At 37.0% G+C, this 25,176-nt stretch overlaps 1 protein-coding gene across 1 annotated transcript; it reads right to left on the bottom strand.

Annotated features, from left to right (window-relative positions):
* Positions 1-1,528: 1,528 nt before the first annotated feature.
* LOC112559301 (UDP-N-acetylglucosamine--peptide N-acetylglucosaminyltransferase 110 kDa subunit-like) lies at positions 1,529-20,910 on the bottom strand. Its single transcript, XM_025230421.1, is given in 24 exon segments — positions 1,529-2,936; positions 3,103-3,226; positions 3,508-3,625; positions 4,599-4,721; positions 4,846-5,010; positions 5,507-5,695; positions 5,885-6,163; positions 6,322-6,447; positions 6,671-6,760; positions 6,919-7,017; positions 7,019-7,078; positions 7,635-7,814; positions 8,577-8,678; positions 8,943-9,096; positions 10,304-10,404; positions 11,348-11,488; positions 11,610-11,715; positions 12,179-12,268; positions 12,861-12,940; positions 13,423-13,539; positions 15,902-15,970; positions 18,019-18,262; positions 20,176-20,326; positions 20,636-20,910. Coding segments are annotated over 24 exon segments (3,132 nt in total). The 5' UTR covers positions 20,664-20,910; the 3' UTR covers positions 1,529-2,740.
* Positions 20,911-25,176: the final 4,266 nt, after the last annotated feature.

The following is a 25,176-nucleotide window of genomic DNA, read 5'->3' as shown; positions in this document are numbered from 1 at the left end:
ATTTATGAAGCTGTTCACGCTGGTGTATTTGAATAATTTAAGTGTTAACCTATGAAAAGTTAGACATTTAGACAAAGCCTAGTTTCACTCTGTAAAAGTATCCCTAATTCAATCTCTGTATCTCATCAACCCTTTGCTGACAACACTCGACTGTATGCCAGCTGTTCTCCTTCTGAGGCACACTGCTATCCAGAGCATCCAAGATTGTATTTCAGATGTTGACTATAGATGATCACAATGAGTTGAAACTGAATTAAGTTAAAACAGAAGCTCTTATTTTTTTCAGAGCTAGAGTTCACCCTGTACTACCTGTCTCTGCCTGGGTAGGCCATGCAGATGTTCCTTTTGTTACTTCTGCAGATAACTGAGGTTGCATGTCTGCTGACGCGTCTCTTCATAAGCAAGTTTCTAACATCTGTCGTGCTGCATACTATGGATTCCAGATCAGCTCTATTCACCGTACTCTGTCCATGAGAACCACCAAAACTGTCATCTGCTCATTTAGTTTTGTCTAGACCAGGGATGCACAACCTACGGCCCGCGAAACTTCTGCCCACAGTGCAGGAAATCGGCATGTTAGTAATAAAAGAAGACCTTAAAAAAAACGAAAAAAAAGGGAAGAAGTATTTATCCCCACGTAGGGGCGTTTCCCAATCTTTTTTTCGATGGACGAACATTTCGATTCAGTGCTCCGACTTGGTGTCTCTACGATGCAGCCGGACATTCAGAGTTGGTTTCGGTAAACAACTTCAAATATCCCACTAATTACTACATAATTAATGGTAAGTACAACTTGTTCTAATAAAAAATGTATCTGCTATATTTTTTTTCCTTTGTTTTTGCGGTGAAGTGGCACGCGACACGGCTGTCCGAAATGGATATGGCCCGCAGGCCGAAAAAGGTTGGGCATCACTGGTCTAGACTATCACAACTCTCTTCTTGCTGACTGTCCACAGTACCTCACAAGCTTCAGAAAATCCAGAACTCAGCTACTCGTTTTCTGGACTCGCAAATCTGAACACATCACACCACTTCTTCAATTAAAGCTAGAATAGACTACAAGCTCTCATCTCTATGCTTTGATGGCTCCTCCCCTGTCTACTGAAGTCTTGTCTGTCCACACTCCTGCTCGAAACCTTTGCTTTTCATCAAACTCTTGAATTCTATCCATCACCCCCAAAAAGATAGTCACATATGGACAATATTCTCCCCCGTTTCCAAGCAGTGAAAATCTCTTCACATCACATTCGCCACTTTTGACTACATTCAAATCCTCTCTGAAAACAAATTTCTGTGTCAAGGGCCGTTCAGATATTTATATAATTCAAAGGTCATACGAAATTAAAAATAAGCATGTTTTATATGATCAAAACTATAGTCTCTCCCACAGAGTTAACACTTGTTCAATGTGTAAACTCACTGCCTGCCTGTTCTCTAAGTAGCTGAAATACAGGCAGATGGCCCACAAGCAGCCAATGAAAAGCATACAAGTCTTTGCAACAAGAATTCAAATTCTCAACACCATAACTGTTGCCTCCACATTTATTTGTAGGAATGCAAAACTCACATTTCTTTGCATGCTGTCAACTTTTAAAATTAGTAAGCCACAAACCGAAGTGTTTAGTTCACCCAGTAAACATCCCCCTCCATCCCCACCAAATGCTTAAAAACAAATCCACCATCAGCAGAGTGGTTAAGTAAGATTCATTAATAAAACTGTTACATCAATTTTTAAAAAAACTTGCCATATATTGCTAATAGGATATACATCTGATCCTTAATAGTGAGACATTTGCAGATATCCATGACAGACATTTTATTTGCAAAATACTTGCACACTTGCTGCAATTGGAACTGGATTTACTTCAGGTATATCACACTGTTTTGGGGGTATTTACTAAACACTATTGCATCATGAGCTGTAACCAAAGGCCTCAAGTGGACTGTAGTCAAGAAGAAAATGTGACCAAAAGTGTGCAACAGTCTCCAGGAAAAATATAAGGGTTGTCCATATCTTGTATCACCTTAAAAAAAATTTTTAATCTAAAATGCTTAAATGCAAAAAAAAAAAAAAAAAAAAGAAAAGAAAACCCCACATATCAACAAAAGAGAACTTGTGACAATACTACAAACTGGTTTTTATGTACAAATAAATTATGCAACACTCAGCAATGGCAATTTGATCACCTCAACAGAAAAAAAATGGAGGGCAGGGAGGGTACTATACCTCCTGCTGGATGCTTTTTGAAATTTTCAACTCTTCAGTAATCATAAAATGAAGTTGAGTGGCATATAAATGTTGCAAAACATTTCTTGAGTACTTTAAACCAAATCTGTTGATAATACCAGAAAAAGAAAAAAAAACCTCCCCAAAAATACCCCAGTTCTTGTTGCCAAGCATGTGGAAACCATTTCAAAAATGTTCAATTCATAATAAATGATATTTTTTTTTTATTTAAAACATGGTGCAAGGAAAAAAATTCTGGTTTGACCCATAAACAGTAACAGTCAAACATGGATGAATCTTTTGATTCTTGCACTGACAGGCTTGAGAATATCTTCAGGAACATGAAAATTCAAAGTTTAAAACTTCCAGTGTGCTGTCAAAAATGGTTCCAAAATGCCTCATAATTGCAAATATGCTCTCCTCGTTCTTTCACACAAGAACGTACAGAGTCTTAGCTAGTGTTGAGCTTAACACCAGCTGGAAAAGTCCTTTCTCCTTAGGTACACGCACAATTCAGACTGCATGACCATTTGGTGTTTGCAGGCTACGACTGCTGGAGTAGCTGGTCAGTTGTGTTGGCGTGCCGTTTCGTTCATACTGAGCCCACATGCATTGAAAGAGCACCTCCATGTTGTTGGCATATGTTTTAGTGTTGAAAAGTGGAGACATGCTTCGAGCTAGTTTCACCTTGGCTTGCATTCCACGCAAACTGCAACATGCCATCAAAGTTTTCATTGCCTAGACACAGAAGAACAGGGGAAGTGTGTGTGTCCAAGAGAGAGAACAATCAATATTAAACACAACAGCCTCCTGCAAATGATATTCTCCACTGTTGAAATATTTAAACACAAAACAACAAAAGAACTCAGACTTACTATTCAACATCAGTTCCTAGCCTGACAGAAATGTTGATGTAGTCTTCTCGAGAATTGGCCACCAGCTCAGGACATCCTAAGCAGTGTAACTGGGAAGAAGCCACCCTTGATGCCAAAGTCTCGCCTGCAACCAATGAAGACAGGTTATTGGATGACTTATTAGTGTACTTGGAGTATGCAGGAATCATGAAGGCCATTGTCAATTAGTAGCAGTTTGTTTTCTAAAAACTATAAATCATTATATTCTCAGAATGAAATAAGACAGTTATGCACTAATAAATTAACTTACCATGATTTTATCTGATCTTGTCACTAGCAAAAGTTTAACGGGTCTTAGGCATCATCTCTCTACATACTAAGTGCCCCCCCCCCCCCCCAAAAAAAGGCAGTTAAAATACTGCTTACCTGGAAGAGTGACCATTGGGGTACCTGCCCACAAGACATCCATGCCAGTGGTGTGTCCATTACAGAGAGGGGTATCAAGACAGACATCAGCCAGCTGACCACGGCGCACATGCTCCTCCTGCATAAAGCCAAGTCAATACAAAAACATTAATGATGACCATCTTATTTAAGATAGCTTTTAAAGACTTCACAGCTTATCTATTTTTATGAATTTTGAGATACTCTTTAGTGCTTTCCTAATGATTCATATCTTCAGATGCAAACTTCTCAACCAGCGCCTGTTTAACACAGTAATACAAACAGGAGAGTGTCACAAACCCATCATGCTGTGCAAATAAGGGAAGAAACTATTGATACCTTTAGAAAATGTTCTACGAATTACTTCCATTAGGGAGCTAAAATATTTAATTCATCAGGTGTTTTGTTACATTTAAAAATAGACAAGTCAGTTCATCAAGAGACAGTTGCTGGTTTCTTAATTTGACAACAGTAATACTTGAAGATTAATGTATATTCTAATAAAATATTTTATTGTTTGGTACTTTACATATGTAAATATTTTTTTTAACCTTTATTATGACTAGCTTTCCATTCCATAGTTACCATCTTGCGTTCGAGTTCAGTACAAAAAAATAAAAACAATATTTCTTAAAATTCAAAACCGAATTTTTTTTTTTCAAAAAAGCTTTAAAAAACAGTGTCACCAATGGTTGTCTTTATTCTAGGTTAATAGGTATAAATATTGAAACACACTGTACTTTGTGCCACCACTACTGTTCAACATGTTTGATCACAACAATTTCATCTGTATGGAACGAGTTAAAGGTAAATTATTCAGCAGTTGGTACAGTAATCCTTGGAAACCATTATCCTTCATCAGAAGATGTGGGCAATGTTGATCAAACCCAGGAGCTATCTTGTTGTCACACACAATCAAACAAACCAACCGAACACAATGCCCAAATAAATTATGCTATTTATATCACAGGCTAGAGAAAAAAAACAATAATAATAAAAAAACAAACAAACAAACAAAAAACACTGAAGATGTCTGCAGTGGCTTTAATTCTGGATCATGTGATGATAATTACCTTGGGTGCAACATTAGAGAAGATGATGCGACCCGCAGGAAGGCCATAGATGTTGGCAGCCTGTGTTATATTTGCTTCTCCCACAGCTGGGAAACGCAGAAGCCAAAGGATGCTATTTGGCACCTGAATAATAATAATAATAAAAAAATCAACATATTATTATATAGTTTCATAAAAAAATTCAATTAAAAAAAAAAACATGTATTTTTTAACACATCTTCCACAGTGTTGCCTCTCATTCAAGTACCTGTTTCAGAATCTGAACCCACATCTCCAGTGTAGCAGGTTCAATTTTATACAGCTGGTTGAAATTGCAATAGACCACACACTCTTCAGGCAAGCCATACTGTGCACGTGCAGACAAAACAACACACTGTGGAACCTCTTCGCCAGTAGCAGCTTTATTATTTGTCTGCAAAAAAGAAAGTTATGCAATAACTCAAATAAAAAATATTTGTGTCTGTGAACATATATATATATGCAAATTTAACATTAACTGAAGATATGCAACCTGCATTAACAAATGACATTATTTCCATTGCTTCTAAACTTCTCAATAAAGATACATCCACAGAAAAATGATACCACAAATGTTTACTTAAGTAATGAGAGTATGAACCTGACCATTTATAAGCACATAAAAGTTAAATCACCATTCAGATCATTACTGAAATGTTGCTCAAGTGAAGAACAGTGAACATAGTGATTAAAAAATGTTAACTCACAAGCATGTATTTTTAAGCCAGGTATTAACCCACGTTAAGAGTTTAAGTTTACCTGTTTAACCACACTAACATTTTCATGAACTGGGAATTATTAATAAACAAATTATAATTTGTTTTACATAACCTAATTATAATTTTTCAAGTACTTGTGTACGATAAAGCACCTAGATATAATTTCCTTACCTGATTGGTGGTGAGGCCGCTCTGCACTATCACATTGCCCAGAGCGGTCTGTGCCTGGCTGTTGCTAACCATTGTTTGCACTGCCTGTGCCATAGATGAAGGAAGTTCAATCACCTCTGTCCGCACTTCAGGCTGGTCACCATTTGGCAAATCTGTTGTGGCTCCAGGAAGAGCTTTCTGTGTCTGAACCTGAAAAAAGAAAGATTGCACACGTGCAAAGTTGATTTTTTTTTAAAGTTTGCTAAGTGCTCAAAGTGTATGCTACCATGCAGAGACAACAACCCATATATGTATGCCCAAGTCCCCAAAATACTATTATTTTTACAACAGAACCAACCATACAAAATCTACGCTCTTTTTTAAGTAAAAAATTGTTACCTCTATCTTAGCAGCAAGCTTTTTGATAGCATCCAAATCCATTCCATTTATTATCCAGTGATATCTAGCCCCAGTGGTCTCATCCACGATTTTTAGAACGAGGTGATCCAGCATGTGAGGGAACATATGCCGATGGTCACCAACAAAAAAAGTGTCTCTCATAAATGCTAGCTTCTCAGAGTATTGATCAGCCAACTCCATCGGGGAAGTAATGCGGTCTGTAATAATGTAGTCCATGAAAGATGCTCCACTGGTGCCAGGGTATCCAAGCCACATCACCTGCACAGCAAGAATTAGAAGTGTAACCAAGCACAGCATTAAGTACAACAGTTCATTATTTCTTTACCACCATTTCTGTATCTCCCCACCTGAATTTTAAAAAACAAAATAAAATATTTACATCTCTGAAGACAGACAACCAGAAGGAAAATACTTGCCTGAATAGGAGCTGGTTTCAAAGCAAACAGCTCGTTGCGTGCCCCTTTAGTATAGCCGTTCATGTTGACAAGAATGTGAATACCATCAGCATGAATGCGATCTGCAGCTTTGCCATTGCACGGAATCTACACATACAAACGTAAGTCAAAGTATTTTATAAATTCATAAATACAATCCATTACTGTAACCCCGGAGTATATACTGTCTGCAAATAGTAAAATTTCAAAAAGCTTCTACTTAGTTATTATTGGAAAAATTCTCAAAACTTCTAAATATGGTAAAGGCATATTTTATAAACTTTTATAACTTCTTTTAAATTATATTAAATTGCAAGATTTAACAGTTTACCTTTGACAGATCAATAAAGTGTTCTGCTTCTACTGCAATCTTGCTTCTGAAACTTGTGCTGTCATCTGCACTCAAGGAATAGCAGAAAATCTGAAAAACAAATAGCCACCATAATCTTCCCTTGTACCTGACAGCATAAACACATCTACAAAACAGCAACACAAACGTTAGAGTGTGCAAGTACATGATACATATTTCATGCAATAAAATGGGAGAAAAAGTTGCTCAAAGAAAAAATGCTCACTTACCTCCACTTTCTTTCTATCATGCATGCCAGGAATACTCTGCATAAGGTGTGAGGTTGGGTGATTACCGAAGTCTGAGCTAACATAGCCAACACGAAGACGGACCTCCACTAGCACTTAGGTCTTTAGGATGCTGGTAAGGTGGCTTGTGCAGAACATTAATCTGAATCAAATAATCAAATATCATCTCATTTATACAAAATATAAAACATCTTTGTCAATCCTTTTCAGAAAGCTGTCCGACAATGTTACTGTTACATCAGACATTACATGATACCTCAAGTATGACATCAAATATAACTATACATAAAAACAAAAAAACAAGAAAGACCAGGAACTCCGGAACAGGAGCCAGCAGCATGAAAACCTTCACTTAAAGATGTGTCCTATCCACGATTTGGATGCACAGATTGCAGCCGGATTAAAAGAGCACAAATAAAACATGGTTTTGGCTTTTGGAACTCCAAACCAACCACTATGTGTCTCCTAAAGCAATAAAATAACCATTTTAAAATGAGTGGCATTTTTACAGCTTGTGAGGTTTAAGATTATATTTTTTAAATCAAGGATGTAGTTAATAGTGAGTTAATTCCTAAATACATTGTCTATGCATCTGAGCTGCTTTTCTACAAGCACCTGTAAACATTACAACACAGTTACCTTGCAAAGAAAACTGAGGTGCACAAAAATTTGTGGGTTTGTGCACATGCAATGTTTACCTTCTCTAGACAAAGGCTGGCATGGCGTGCAGCGATGGCTTTTCTCATTGAATGTGACAGAGGGTACAGCATGCTATGGTGAGGGTGGACAGAAGGCAAGCGGTTTTTCTCAAGCTGCTCTTGCACTATATGTACCAAGCGTTTCATCCTACCGTTGTAATCTGTCCAGTCACAGACAATCTGAAATAATAATGAATAAAAACTTCTACTTTTTTTTTGAAAACAGAAAACTGGTTATAAATAAAAAACAATTTTAATGTTACCCCTCCACTCTATTGTTGCTACAGTAATAGCAATTCACCACAATATACATTTGAAAGCGACAGTGTCTGTACTAACAGGAAACATTAAACTTATTTTGAAGGTAAAAAAGATTTAATAAGAAAAAAGCTCTGATATCAATTGTTTAGATGAGTGATGTTCCTTTTGGTGTCTCCTACTAAGATTGCTGTGCTGTTTGCCTCCGTCATGAGTTATTCTTAAATGCCCATGCTGCATCATTTCTTCTGACAGACATTATCTATTAATGGCTTCTGTGTCCTGCTATTTGCTTTACTGTCTTCTTTTGGGTTTTTGACTTTACAGGATAAAAGTCTCCTTTCATTGACACTTTTAAAATTGCTGTTTTCCACTTTGATCATGACTACACGTTTTGTACACTAGTAGATTTTGGATCTTATGCACTTTACTGATGGTGTCTGTTGACAGATCTATGAAGGTTCAGCAAAGCTGTGGAGTGCATATATGCCGATGACATCCATCTTGATTTCAATGAAAAGCTACACTAAAAAAGCTGGACTAATGGGGCTCACAATCAACTCTTTGCTATTAAGACAAGCTGCATCTTTTCATTCTTGTACAGTACTTTGAGCCTTTTGATGGTGTGGTATAGTGCTAAATAAATTAACTTTATTATTATACACAAACTGGATGGCATCATACCTGCTGACAGTGGGCCAGATTGCAGTAGGCATCGGGAAAATCTGGTTTCAACTTTAAAGCTGTTCTGTATGATGCAATGGCTTCAGGAATATTACCTGAATCCTGCAGAAGGAAGTCAGGTTACTACATTAAATGTATTTGATCACCTGAACAATGTAATAAAAAACAATTATGGTCCTAGCTGAAAAACGTCTATTAACACATTCAATATGCACTGCATAATTTACAGGATGTTTAAAAATACTTTAAAATATCAACTATTTCAATCTACCTATAGGTGGCTCCATTTTCTGTACTATGTGACAAAGTGGTTCCATTTATGAAACCAGCACATTTCAAATAATGATCCTTTGCGGAATCTTTTACCTTATGAATAGAAGCAAGGTTGCTGTGAGCATCAGCAAAGGCAGGGTTGATCTGAATAGCACGTGTGTAACACTGAAGCGCACCCTGGATATCTTGCATCTCTTTCAATGTGTTGCCCATATTCGAATATGCATCAGCAAATGTAGGTGATATCCTGTACAGTTGAGGAAAAAAGGTAGCTCCAAATCATTTTTAAGCGTCAGATCTTTGGAAAACAATATTAATATATAAAATGCTTTATTGTCTATTTAACCACTGGGGAAGGGAAAGGCTACAGATGTTAATAACCAGATTATTATTACAACTAATGTTCTAGAACATGAATCAATATTTCTATACAGCCGATCAGTTAAATAGTATTCTAAGCCAACCTATGTAGTTATTTCCTCATTAACCCCACCAAATGAAAATGACAGCTTGAACCATTCTTTTAATTCTACTCTTAAAATGATGGCAATCTTGAGATGTTTTTTTCATGTCATTCATTGAAAGTCTTTTATCTTTTTCCTTCATGTGCTGGCTTTGTGATCCATCCAAGGTAATAAATTCAAGTGTTGTCAAATCTATGATCTAAGGAAATTGGCGTAAAGCAGAGGGATTCAGCTTCGTCATGAGCACATTGTTAGAAAAGCGTCCAGCATTTTGTTTGCACCATATTATACTAGCAGGAGAATTTGTTTCATTGAACTTAGGTAAGTGTTATGCTATGCCAATATGCAGAAGCTACAGGCACTTGAAATTGTTTGTACCCTCTGCAGTCCAGCTTATTAACCCCAGATGAATTGTCAGTTTTGTATGTGTCTACACGTGTGATGATATAGGCGTGTTTTAAGAACTGTCTCATCTTAAGATTGCACTATTTAAAAAAAAAAAAAAAAGTTATGATGCATAACTTGAGTTAACCTCATCTTGTAACTATGCAAAGTTCCCACAACTGCCAAGCATGAATACTTCATACATGTGGTAAGAAAATGAAAAAGGTATAAGCTTTCTGCAATATCTCTGGTTGTCACAAAATAAATATTACTCCCCATTTGGGGATTTTATGACCCCTTTTTATTAAAAAAAAAAAAACAAACAAAACCCGCAGTAGCTATTAACTTTACAAATGTATAATTTAGTAAATTGCACGAGGGAGGATGAGGTGAGGGGTTGGTGTTTATACTCTGTTAACCCTCTCTTGGTCCTACTAATTCTGAAATTAGAGCAGGTGACTAAAAAATAAAGATGATGATAATAGCGGTATTTCACTCCAAAATTATGTGATTTGCATGGGATATACACTCCGTACATTATGGTTTTAACTGTTAAGCATAATGTACAAAAACATATGAATACACATAATATTTTTTTCTGCTGACCTGATAGCTTCTTTGTAATGCATGAGTGCTTCATGTAGTTTGCCTTGCTGTTGAAGAACACTAGCAAGATTTGAATGAGCCACAGCAAACTCAGGGTACACCTGTAAGTCAAAAGCCACAATAAAATGTACACATCTATAAAGCCATAATAAAACATACACCTGTAAGTTATAAGCCACAATAAAACAAAAGTAGCCAACTACTGTGTTCAAAATGCTGTACAATATTTTCTAAAATGGATGCAATGCAAAAATGATAATTGACTTCTACAGATTTAGCCATGTGCCCCTTGCCTGAGTCTGTGGCCAGCAAATCCCTCCTGCTTAAATTAAAGAACCTAATCTTATTGGGGAAGGTTAAAGGTGAGTTAAGAAGCAGAGAAGTGTATTAACTCTTTTGCCACACTATGGTGAGCTTGCACGATTACTAGCTATTCCCAACATAGTGGGGAATGAAATTTCGACCAGTATTTAAAAACTTTTTTTTATTGACTTACAATAAAGACAACTATCTGTGATACTCCGTTTTAAAGAGCATTTTTCAGTAAGTGGTGTAAATTTTAACAATTATAGGTTTTGTTTTCGTGTAGTAAAATCAACTGAAAGACTGTAACTGTATGGGACATAGAATTCCCAAATCGGGCAGTGGGTCTAGAGTTAGAAATTAAGAAAAAAATATTTGTAATACACACACACATAATGTACCAAACAAGCATCAATTTCAATAGAATTTAATTATTACTGTTTTCTTCTCATTTTCAGTTGAGTACAAAAAATCCATGTTGAATTGAGTAACCGGCAACAGACTTCGACGTGGCGCTTGATCAACAAAAAAAAAAAACAAAAAACAACTGTCTGATTAACTGCTTTATGTATTTTCTCTGTTAACACTTTTCCTACAAAATGAAATCCCACTTTGGCATGCTCTGCCTCAGTTCTAAGGAGACAGTAGTAGGTTAATAGTAATGTTAGCATCAAATAAATGCAGTCTTTAACTGGGCCCTGAATCTAGACAAGCACAGATAAGGGCTTTCTATCAACATACCTCCAAAGCCTTCAGGTACAGCCTGACTGCTTCCTCTGTGTTGCCTTGCTCTCGTTTTATGTTTGCCAGATTGTTTAAAGAATCAGCATGAGTAGGACTCAGGCGAAGGGCTGTATTGTAGCAGTCTTCTGCTTCTTTAACCTGAAATCCAGATTAATTTAGAATATCAGCTACCTGACTTCAAATATTATTCAAACACTGAAATACTCAAATCCAGATTGAGTGGAGGTGGGGTGGGTAGGTCAAACATCGCCATCTTTACCTGTCCTTTCTCTTTTAATGCATTAGCCAGGTTGCAGTATGCATCCGGAAAGTTGGGCTGCAGCTCAATTGCTCTCTTGTACGTGTCTATGGCCAAGTCAATTAATCTGCAAATAATAAACCTTGTCCATTTTTAAAACCTTAATATCCCCAAATATGACGAAGCAGATTATTCATCCTTCCTTATCATTTTTACTTCCACTAAAATACAAGCACCTCAAAGTGCTTTTTTTTCTCCTTACTTGCTCAACGACCAAATATTTGGTTTTTTTTTTTTTTGATTCGACAAAATAATCTTCATCACAACCATCAACTATTTTAGCTTGATCCTCTGCTTATACTAAACACTACCAGCAAAAGTTTTAACAAAATACAAAGTAAATTTAGCATATTTTTCATGTACTATAAAGTTTTAGAGGCTGATAAACGAACCGAATACCTTCATATATTAGTTTCTTATAAACATTAACCCTAAACCAGTGTGAGGTCTGCTCTGCAATTCTGGTAACTTTGCATAAACAGAACTATAGCAGAATCAATTATTCCCACTGAATCAAAAATGGTACATACCCTTGCTCATAATAAACACAAGCCAAGTTACCATGGACTACTGCATGGTTAGGACTGAGGTTCAATGCCCTCAGATATGATGCAACTGATCTAAAACAAAAGAGAAAGTTTACTGTAAATATGTAGCATACAGAAAATTAACCTACATTTTAACAGCTCATTCACCATCTGGACCCCATGGTCTTGAAAAATAACCTGCGGTGATGTCTTCAGATACTTCCCTTTGAATAAAAAGCTTTTGAAAGTCATTTTGTGGGTTCCTTCCTGCCCTCTACTCCCAATTCACAAGTTTAAAACAAAATGTGTTTTCACAAACTGTATTAAAATACTGCTTCTGGCTGCCGACTCCCAGGCAAAAAACATAATAGGTTAACCAGAGTCCAACATAAATATGCACACAACTCTTTTTTTTCTCAAAAACAATCTGAACTTTTTGATGTTTTTAAATGATGTAGCCACGGTCAAAGCTTTGATCATATGTGAATAATGTCCAATAAAGCCAGCATTTGGGATGTCATAAAATGATGTCTTGGCCTCTACAAATTTCAGGTGAAAACTCGTTGAAAGGCCTGTAAATGGATTATAATTTTTCAATCAGATTTTGGGAATTTGGGAATCAACTTTTTCCATGACTCCACCTTTTTTTTTTAAAAAAGGTATTTAAATTAGCCTTTTCCCATACCTGTCAAATATCCTTGCTTCCTTTAAAACATTTCCCAAATTGATATATGCATCAAGGAAATTAGGATCCAAGGCAACAGCCTGCAAAAAAGATACAACTGATCAGACCACTGTACAGAACCATTTACAATGAAAATCCGTAAGGGCAAAATGGTTGTCTCTTAACTCTTTTTATGTTGTAGAGAAGGCAAGTTTTTTGGCAAGGTGGCACTCACTTTTCCCTCTCCCTGCTTTTCCCTTTCCCAACCCTCTATTGAGTCAGGAATTTACTCTTGATAGTTAAGTGACCTGTGGACACATCTTAGCTCAGATGCCAGTGCTCTAACCACTTGGCCACCTGCTTCCCCAAAAACCCATAGATGCTTTCTGCATCCCTTTCCTCTAGTGGCAGTTAACAACAAATTCTACATTGTTATTTTACAGCAGAGAAATTTTAAACTTTCTCACTACAATTTTGGAACCCATAATAGAAGGCTGAAATCAAAACTCGCATATGCTAAAAAAACACTTAGAAACTGTCCGAAGTTGCAAAACACTTTGTTACAAAAACCACATTTCCTTACCTTTTCAAAATGATGAATGGCTAGCCATATCTCTCCTTGAGCATTGAACACACAGCCCAAATTACTCCATGCCACGGCAAAATTTGGACACGTTTCAATGGCTTTCAAATAGCAAGCCTGAACAGTGGGTAGAAAGGGAAATGGGGAAAAGAAAACTTGATTAGTATACATGACTCACTGAAGATGACGCGCACTAATGACGCAACTACGCCTAAAGCAGCCACCTAAACGCTCCCTATGCCATTTTATGCGCACGGTGAAAGACCCTTTGGTGCACACCTTTTGTCATGCTAGGGTCTCCTCTTGTAAGCACTACGCGCATAACTAAGCTTGCCCGATGTTAACTTTAACTTGCAGAAAGTGCGCATGAACACTCTGGTCTGTTGTCAATGTGAAAACAGAAATGAGGATCCAAGATTATTTCCAGAGAAAATTTTAATATCGGAGGGGTAAAAAGTATCTTTGGAAAGGGTAAATATTTCTGGCTTCAAAAATTAAAAAAATTCTGCAAACTTCTGCCTTCATTAATGACTCTAAACCATGTACATGCCCAGTCTTTGCAAGCTTCATAACCAAGTGGGGTTTTTTTTCATTTTGGTAGCTGCTGAAAAGCAGTTTACTTTCATTTCTTTCAAGCGTAAGATTACAACCTGAAGATAAATGGCAAATATCAAATTATTAAAAAGGACAACGGGCAATGTGTGCTTGCTTAAAACGCATATAATTCCTGCACGCAGACTGATGCCAACGCTTCATTATATGCACAAGGTATGCAGGCCTTTAGCACAGCCTTGTACAGCAAAACCTGTTACAGACAATATCTCCAGCACCAATGGCCCAGAAAACGCCTAGTGTTGACCATGGCAGGGCTTTCCCTAGGTATGAACATAACACAATGCAGATATACAAGTTCAGGGAAAAGCATTTATTTTCAAAAAAAATTTACTGGTTTTGACTTGAAACCATACACTCGCCACAGTTAAAAATAATACTAATAAAAAAAGTTTACAAATTGAAAGTAAAGGCCTCTAGAGAAAACCCTGACATTAAAAACATTCAACCAACCCCTGAAAGAGAAACCATAATCAATGTTGCATGGAATCTTTTAAAAACAAGATTCCACCCATTCAACAAGTGTTGCTGTACATCCTTCAAATACGGACACGGGGGGAGCCGTTACCTCTGCAAAGAATATGGTCGCTTGCTTGCTCGCTTGCCCGAGGACTACAGCGCCAAGAAAACCGCCATTAGCTACGCTATGCTGCGTCATACAATACCTCCTGCGGAGCCAGCTGTCAGTGGGGAATACCAGTCGGCTGGCAGTAGTCCATCTGTGTCCTCATGGCAAGACCCCTTATCTCACCCATAAATAGCACACCGCATGTCACCTTTTTCTTGTAAATAAAAAAGACTGGATTAGTCAGATCCTGCAGGCAAACAATACAACTTCCTTAGAATGATACTGTCTTTATAAAACAATTTATACTTTGAACTTTATCCTTTGAGCTATCCACTGAACTACAAAGGCTAAAGCACTCCCAAGGCAACAGAAATCCTGAAGGCAACTTAGTACAATTCAGCAAAAAATAATGTCTACACCACAGAAGATTTCACTTGAAATAAAACAAGAAATAAATAATAGGAAAAATGAAATTTCTTTTTAAAAAAACACGTTGAAGCAATAATAGACTATTTCTACTCATTGTCATTTTATCATAAAGCTAAAAAGAAATGATATCTGATAATTGCCCCATTTACTTGATCAATGGTTCCCCACAGATCTATTTCATTCCTTAAATTCAAATGATACGTTTGCAAACTATATTTTCAAGACTTGCTTCCTAGTACTAAGTTGCCTTCACATAAATGAATCTGGAGGTAACCAATGCTTTATTTTTAGGATTCTTGTAAGATTTACGGTCATATAGTCTATTCACCATCTTCCCCAAAATGGAATAACTGCCATTTTTTAAAACAAAATTGAACAACTTTCTGCATAAAACAGGTACAAAATGCAGTTTTCTTCCTCGGCTGAGCTCAAAGGCTCTACATATTGACCCTTATTCCATTTTAACAGGAAGACGTCAAGAAATTTAACTGCATTATCTCCAAGTGCATCAGGAATCTTTGCAAAAATAAAAAATTAAATTAAAAATAAAAAGTAGCTGCTGTAATGACAAAACTTTATCACTTTTGCACAATACAATAGTACAAATTCTCTTTCACTTTGCTTGTATAATTGCACTTATACAACATGCCTGCAAATATGCTACCCTCTCATTTTGGAATTCTGTGCTAGAATTTTGTCATGGCAGCAACTTTTTAATATAAATAAAGAGACTGACTATTAACAAAGTTGGGAATGCTTTGCCAACTGTTAGAGTCAGAGGGTAGGTTGCTATGGTTAAAAGCACTTATATATGGCAGCCAAGCACCAAATTTTTTATATTCCAAGAGGCCACACCTCTTCACATCATACCTTTGCTTCATCCAATCGTCCCAAAGCTTTCAACAGATTTCCAAGATCACTACGAACACAGTAAAGTTCCTGGTAACATAAAAAGAAATAAATTATCAAGAGATGGTAATAATGAAATATTTAAGGTCAGGAAGATACTTCAAAAATTAAAAACTATGTTTTAAATATCTCTAAGGGATTTTACTGTGTGTTTACTGTGTACAAATAGCAATAAAAATGTTTTAAGTACCTATAATGAAAAATGTAACTTAGATCATTTTTATCCAAAAACATAGTGCTCATACCAGATATACATACAACATCCTTCAGCTTATGTATTTCTATATAAAACTGCAAATGTTCAAAACTCTAACAAGCCAGGTCTGTCCTTAACCTTTTGTTTTTGTGCATTAAGCACTGGTGGTTGAAAACAGCAATTGGAGAAATTCTTGTTTAAAGTTTTAAGATGCATAGAACCTTACACAGATCATTTAAAAAAAAACAAAAAAAAAACCAGTCTGGTGCTATTTATAAGCTACATTGTAATCCCATCATGTAATTTAACTCAAAGCTAGTATGCCACGATCATAGGTTTCATTTTAACAGTTTTACTTGGAATATTTTTTTTCTCTGCATCTTGGCTTCAGGCATGGATTCATGATTTGATTGCCTACATTAGATTAAGTACAGATTAACAGATATCAACAAATTTCAGTCATTTTGATGATGGAAATGCTCACTGCTAGGGTTGCAAACCAATCAGATCACACAAGAGTATAAGAGTGAGGCTTTAAAAGAAAATCGGGGAAGGCAGGTATGAAAATAAATTTACCACCAAAACACACCAAAAAACCTTTACATAAATACACAAATATAGTGTATTACTTATCAAAGTGTCAAAATTTAATGTTATTTCAAATCTGACCAGGTCACCTTAAAGTTTTTTCTATGGATTACCTGTCATTTTAACCCAAAAGTTGTTGCTTCAGTAATAGTTACCATATCATCCCAACACCGAAAGTCATATCCATCCAGACTCAAAAGACAACTGGTTAATATATATATGCAAATGTTCGATTAATATGAAACAGGTGTTACTCCTGGGGCAGTCATTAAGCACAGGCCTAGTTGATCTGACTTTCAACTTTGGAATAATGTGGCATTTTGGTTGAAATTACCCTCCCCCCAACCACCTTTCCATATCATTGTTGTCTACCAGAGCACACCAATTGTACTTCATTAGCGGTCTTTTGCAGAAGTCACATCTTTAAAAAGTAAAATTATCGTGACTGTTTGTGCTTTATCGTGACTTTGTGGCAATCATGTTCAAATCCAACGCGATTTTGAAATCACCTTCAAAGATATTGCCTGCTCTTATCTGGAGACTAAGTTTCCCTGTAACTCATCATTAAACCACAACAATGGCAGAATAAACATGATTAAATGAAAGCAAAAACAAAAAAGCACTATGATAAAGTTTTTAAGAGCATTATTTCAACCTTCGAATAAACTAACTTGAATTTACAAGGGCCTGAAATTTGATTCATGGAATGAACGTGGACTGGTTAATCTCCCTATTATGGACCTCCTCCCCTTTAAGTTATGATCTGAATTTGATGGATTTTAGTGAGTCCTCCTTCCTTAACAGGAAGGTTTAAATGTATTTTCTCGAGCTGCTTTGCACCTTAAACAAAACTCAACGAAAACATTTGGAATAATTTACCTAAGCCCTTTCTACCCAGGAGACCTACATTTTCTTTTCCCACTTATTTATGGTAGTTTGACGATAAAGTTATACTGTGACATAATGATGACTCCACTTTCTCCTCCCCTAACCTAAAAGCAGCAATTGGATTGAAAAGATGCTGTAAATGGTGACAGACTTGGTTACAATATAGCTGCATGATCAGATCTTAAGTACAGTTATGTGTTTGAGGCCCCCCCCCAAATGTTTAACAATATAATTGTATATTTTTTGGTAATTTATTGGTTTTTCCATTATCAATGTCATAAAATCTCTTGCAATCTTATGAGGTTAATCCTTCAAATATCTTGCCAGCATTTCATTAATCTGTTAATTTTATCATGTCCGTGATGCTAACTCCACTAGCAACTTACTATTGCCATTTACCACTTACTGGATTGTACTGAAGAGCTGTGACATATGCTTGGACTGCTTGCTCCATGTCTCCTGCAGCAACGAGTGCAGCTGCTAGGTTGATGTAACCATCAATGAAGTCTGGTTTCAGACGCACAGCATGGCGGTAGTTTTCCAGAGCCTCTTGCAACTGTCCTCTTTCCTTATACACATTTCCTAAATTTGAATAGGCTTCTGCTAGCATAGGATTTTGTTTGATGGCCAGCTGACTGAAGTATGATGACCTGCAGAATATAAACATCACTTGTTAGTAGACCTCCAGAGATTTTAGTATATAAGAAGTAGGTGTGCGTGTGTGGGGTGGGGGGTGGCCTCAACAAGAAAGGGGACCCTTCAAATAAAATGTGGGGGCCATTAAAACATTCATCATTTTCATTGATTTCTTTATATAGTTGAAGTACAACATAACACAAGCCATTTTATTAACCACAAGAAACTGACGATTAATCATACATATATATTCTTGTATGCTGATAAATCATTTTTCTTTATTAGTCTCCATGAACAGTTTGATTTAGGCATGCTAAATATGCAAACTTAGTAATTTTTTCCCCCATCTCATTCTTGCTATTAGCTGATGTTTACACACTTTCTATTTGTTCTATCAATGCAGAGAATGAATCTTGTCATATCAAATGTTTTTCACTATCCTACTTGTGTGGATAACACAAGTCTTCGATTTTTACAATGCCACAGCATCACTGAAGCTGTGGTCAGCTTCGTGTTATATTCTAAAGAGAACATTTACATTTTTCTCTTTAAGGCAATCTATGAGAAGATTATTAGGCTTTAGTGACTAGCATAAAGAGACAAAATTTTTTAAGAACTATATCCCTGTAAAATTCGCAAGTACCATTTAAAAAAATTTCCATGATAAGTATTCTGCATAACATTTTACATGGTAACAATCCATTATTCTAAACATCCTGCTTTGTCAAACAAAAGTTTGCTGATCTTGCTACTTGGTTCTGTCAAGATATTTAATTCTTTGTCTTAACAGCTTGTTCAGTTCTTCAGACGTAAAAGAATATAAAAAATGCCAAGGCAACATCACCTGCATCTTTTAGGAAGCTGTGATTTATGTTGTAGCACACTCTGTCCAAAAAACCCACCAAAACAAATTCTCTCTTTCCAAAATATATACTGCCAGCACAAATTCCATAATGGCTGCCGGGACAAGAAAAAAGTTTAAGTTAACCTGGCTAAAATCTTTCTTCAGAAATAGCTCTTTTGGACAGATGTCCTCTGCAGTGTGCTTGTTTGGTAAATTCATACAATGGTGTCAAGTCCTGTTGTGCTTTAGATATATTTTTGATTTTATGCCACTGTTCTTGATTAAAATTAAAGTTTCTTTCAATCTTTGTTAACTACTCTTATCTGATGTGTCTTTCGGTGATTTTTTTGAATTTTTAATTTTGGTAGTGAGTGAAAAATTAAACAGAGCTGGCAGTTACTCTTGCTTCCTTTTTAACTTGTTTGCTTCTGATATCCATGGAACAATATAATTACTTTCGCTGTGCACTTCACCAATTTACTTCCTTGACAAAGATTTGGAGTTGGTTAGGTTGATAATAACTGGTCAGTTGGAAAACTTATATCATCATTGTTAAGTTTCAAGCCAGAACAAAGAATATCCATGATTATTTTTCAAGTGCACCACCATGTATTGAAACATGTCCAAACTATGGTATTTTTCCAGAAATATGGTCACACTCTAATGTGACATTTTGCAAGAATACCATGAAGTCTCATTTCTATTTATGATAAATCCTATTTAAACTGATCCTTTTCTTTTAGTACATCTTGATCTCTTTGTTAGTGAAACACATTTTCAGTGGTTCTGTTCCAGCTCCACTACTTTTAAAAGATGCAGTGTCTGTTCTTCATATGGCAAGCTTGAGTTCATGTGCCAAAAAATCCCAGCAAAGGTCACCATGAGTCTTACTACTTAGACTATAAAAAAGGGAACCCAGTGGGGAAAAAAATGCTAGCCGGCTGGTTAATCAAAGACAGTTCATTAATTCCATGCCCCAATATAATCCCTTTAATATTTAACGTTTAACTTAAATAACATTGTACTTTTTAAGAAACCTTAATATGGCTGCATAAAATTTATGCCTCCTTATATGTCTCTTACCTATCAAGTCGTCGGCATTGGAAGTGGATAGAACTGAGTAGCAAGAGTACTCCGGTATTGTCAGGCTCTTGCCGCCACAACTGCATACAGTGCTGTTCAGCATGCTCATAATCCCCAGCCTGATATTCTCGATGTGCCAACTCCGCAAGCCCTGCACACCAATCGACTATATAACTCTACGTTTAGTATTTTTAAACACAAAGAAACTCCCCATTGTGTTTAGTTTAGTTCTTGTTACTCCTCGTGGAGCAGTGGCCCCAACTTCACTACAAACATTTAAAAAAACTGAAGTTTTAACTTTTGCTATAGCAGTACAGCATGCCAAGATTACGAAAATGAAGTTGAAATCAAAAGACCGTGTAGAGTACACGGCTCTTCCCGAGCGCAACACACCTAGGCTTATACAAACAATGGAATACTATACATAAGGTTAATTATATATATAGCCTTTTATACTCACCAGTTGCATCAAGTGTGATCTGAGCCATTGGAATTCCTTTGTTCCAAAGCAAAATGGCGGAGTGAGCCACTTTTTTGGTTTAACAGATCCCAATCTGTATACGGCAAATCAATGGAAGAGTATGAATACTGTAACTCGCAAAAGAATCCAGCCAGGATCAAAGACTCCTGTTAAAATGTTATGTCTATGTCTCAAATACGAAATCCAGAATTCTCTGAGGGAGCCTAAGTAGACTGCGTCATACAGTGCGCATGCTACTTCCAAACAACGTCAACACTAGAACATGTATTATTAAGAAAAGATAAATTTTTTGGTGTGTTTTCCCAAAATTTAAAACTCAAACAAAACATAAATTTAACAAGAGTTAAAATTACAAGATACTGACGTTAATTTTATAAAAAGGTTAAAAGTAGCAGTATTGTTTTTGCATTATTATGTTTGCAATGCTCGATCTGTCAATGACGTCAACTTAACTGCGCCACGCATGCGCTGTTCATGAAAGGAAATTTTCAGTTGAGGGATAGCTATTATTGTTTATCGTTTTAGAACGTTGTGTTTTATCTGGAATATCATAAAATACTTTTATCCTTGACAGCTATTCGGCTGTTTTATGTATTTGCACGGTTTTCTATCTTTGTGGTCTAACACTTTTACCTCGAGAGTTTGTCTAGAAGGCATCGTTTTCCTACGACCATGAACGTACGTCCATGCTACGACAGAATGTCACGGTCATAGGTCATTTCCCCCACAGCAAAAGTCAATTAATTCGTTCCAGCTATGTCCATTTCGTCTCAAGCCTAAAAGACGAATCGATCACAGAGGAAACAAGTAGCTATTAACATCAAATATCAACAACAATCTTCCTGATGGTCATAGACTGGATTATGCGCAAGACAACAACAGTACCGGTATTAGGCAGTAGACCTTCAAACAGCTATATATATATTAGAGGACTTTGCAGATGACATTATATGATCTCCTATCTCATCGGCAGCAGCATGCACAAATCAAACTGCATGAGTAAGCTAACAGAGGAAGCAGAGAAGACTGGCTTAAAGGTCAACAGAAAAAAACCGAAGTGATGAGAATCAACAAACAGGCACCAATCCAATTTCTAGGAGAGAACATCTTGGAAATTTCACACCGCTTCACGTATCTGGGGAGTATTGTCAACAAGGACGTTAGAGCGGACGATCACATCAAAAGACGCATCAACAAGGCCAGGCATGCTTTCAACAACCTACGCCCCATCTGAAACTCCCGAGCATTATATTTCCGCAGCAAGACCCCCATCTTCAACACCAATGTGAAGGCCGTCCTACTGTGTGTATATATATATGGTTCTGAAACCTGGAGAGTGATAAACACCATCAACAACAAGCTCCAGACCTTTACCAACTGATGCCTACGTCATATTCTTGGAATAAGATGGCCTGAAAAGATCTCCAACAGCAGCCTGTTGAAAGGAACCAACCAGAATACCACTAGCCAATTAAGACATCAAAAAGCGCAAATGGGGCTGGATGGCACACCCTGCGCAAACCAGCTGACACCATTGCCAGTCAGGCATTTGACTAGAACCATCAGTGGAACAGGAGAGTTGGGAGACCAAAGCAGACGTGGAAAAGAACAGTAGAGAGTGAGACAACGGACTTCGGAACCACATATAGGCCCAACTGAGTAACAAGGAATAATTAAACGATTACCAAAGAGTCATACGTTATTCGAACATCATTTTATTGTGAACTTCTATTTTTATATTATATGTAGAGACGTCGCTGATCAGATATATAGTCATTTAGCTTGATGCACATCATACTACAGTAGTGTACCCACACCGCTGTCATCAACTGTGAAATCCACTTAAAAATGTTTAAAATGTGCTACTTAAATCCATATTATTATTGTTGTTATTAATTTATAGTCATGCTTTATTCATTGTAAACGCTCCCCGGCTCAAAAGACTGGTCAAGCTATTCTTTAGTTGGAGGTTCGTTTGTCGCAGAAATGTCGCTACTGATCGGGTAGTTATTTACCCCTCTAACGGTCGCACCGAAGTTTCACTATTTATAAAACGCGAACCGTTTATCTCAGCATTTTGAAATTTCTTGACTCTTACACTTTAGAGGTGGACTCATCGTGTACAAAATGAATTTTTCAAATATCCGTAAAACTCATAGCGCAAATTTAAATTCTGTCGTTATAACCTCCGGTGGGGTCCATGTGGAACCCGGGTATAAATGTCACATGCTTACGGATGAATTCGAAGAAATAAACATATCGCGTCATCCAAAATTTTCCCACACCTTCCCCGTGTGTGCCTCATCTAACAGTATTTCTCATATTTGCGTGAATTACTCATAGTTTCCCTTTATAATATATTTTGGTGTCCATTTCCCCTCTTCAGTCGAGAAAATGCCTCGCGTAGTGGTGGACCCTACAAAAATTGCTTCCTTATTGTGCGATGATAACAGTAGCGAATTGTAACATCATAAAATGGACGAACACGTAGAGCGAACTAGCTAATGGTGAAAACTAGAAGATAGATGACTAACAATGAATTTGAGTTCCTTATGGGTGTACTGATTTTGGCTGGTGTCTAATAAAGCTCAAGATGAACCGATAGAACAGTTGTGGACCAAGAATTTGCACGTATGGGAGAGCTATTTTTTTTCCAAAAGTGAAGTTCACAGCTAGATTCGTGCAGTTGAGGAAAGCACTTGTTGTTGTTGTTGCTGCTGCTGATCGACATCAATGCGACCTGATGAAAAGCTGTCACCAATCTCTGAAATATTTGATGTTTGGATAGATAACTTGAAGGAATGTTACGAACTCTCAGAATCTGCGTCTTTTGATGAAAAATTAGTCATCTTTAGAGGTAGATGTCTTTTCAAACAATACATTCCAAGCAAGCCAGGGAAATATGGTATAAGGATCTGGGTCTGCTGTGACAGCACACCATTTAAGCTTTGAATTGCCAAGTATACACGGAAAGAAGTCCTGATAAACCAAGAAAACAGAACAAGGGCGAAAAAGTTGTGTTGGACATGATCTATGATTCTATGTGTTGGAAAACAGTGGGGGGAAATGGTAACGAGTAACAACTTCTTCACTAGCTTTGGGCTGGGAGAGAAACTTCTTGCTAAGAAGCTTACTATGCTGGGAACCATTCATAAAACCAGATTCCACATGCTCTTTCAGAAACAAAAGGGAAGCAAATAAAAACTACACTCTTTGCTTTTCATGATCATGGGATGCTGGCTTTTCATTGCTCAAAGAAAAGCAAGGTAGCAGTTACTTTTAGCACTTCTCGTGATCAACCGGATGTTGCCAACACGTACAGAGAAAAAACCTCAGTTGATTTTGGACTACAGCAAGACAAAAGGTGGCATCGACACAATGGACTAACTAGCTCATTGCTACACCACGAAATAAAAGACAAGATGACCTATATGGTAATCTTAATTCTACAACGTGCTTAATATCAGCGCCTTGACATCCTTCATTGTTTTGACTTTCCTAAACCCCGAGTGGTAACGCGGCAAAAGTCACAAACGGCGAAACTTCCTGATGAAACTGGGCGAGGAACTTGCTTGATTTGTAAAATTTGTAAAGGAGAATGTTCCGGGAAGAATGGGACAGATTATATACGAGCTCTATCGCGTTCCCAGCCTTCAGCAGAATATAACTCCATTGCCAAGAAAGTGAAAGCGCTGCATGCGTCTTTTGCCCAAGATGAACGACAAGAAAGTTTGAGACACTTGAGGTTCAGACACTTCCGATCAGTGTACATGTGAGAGTGTATAAACAATTAATTCGCACTATCGTTACAGTCATTCTTAATTAATAAAGTTTCACTGGCTATTTACAAATCCCAGGATGACGCCGTCATGATGTGACCATGCAAACGTGTAATTTAAGTTCGTGATATGACTGATCACACCGACGGATTTTTGTTCACATCTTAATAAAAAGAACGCGCGTTTGAGTTTGTCTATTTACTGTTACATAACACAAAACATACACAACCAGATGATAATATTTTGATCTAGTCCAGAATGATTCGAAAAAGGAGACTCAATTTATAGTAACAGGTGAACATAAAGTTCGAATTAGTGTTAAAAAGAATGAATGAGTTCACCATGTTATCGGTGTTCACAATGAGAGCTTCTCGTTTGTACAAAAATACCGAACTGCGAACTGAGCATTATGTAGTGAATACTTTTCAAACCATGCACTCATTGTTCCTCCTCCCTCTCCATATCTTCGATTTCCATAATTTTATCTGCGTGTCAAGATCTCAACAGCAGAAAGAAAATAGGGGGATAAGAAAAGAGCGTACCAAAGATAGCAATAAGACATAATGAAGAAGACATTGCTCCTCAGACTTCTGAGTCAGTCTGTGCATTGCCCGGTCAAATTAGGGGGAGAAAATCTGGGTTCGAATGATCGACACGTCACAACCTGCTGGTTATTCCCCCTGTCCACCCAGTTTTTGGGGGACTTACCATGAAAGGCAGCAGGAAGAAAGGGATGGGCAC

Source organism: Pomacea canaliculata, linkage group LG3, assembly GCF_003073045.1.
Source record: "Pomacea canaliculata isolate SZHN2017 linkage group LG3, ASM307304v1, whole genome shotgun sequence".
NCBI classification, from domain to species: domain Eukaryota; kingdom Metazoa; phylum Mollusca; class Gastropoda; order Architaenioglossa; family Ampullariidae; genus Pomacea; species Pomacea canaliculata.
Note: the sequence above shows the minus strand (reverse complement) of the source record. Positions and strands in the feature narration are given on the sequence as shown.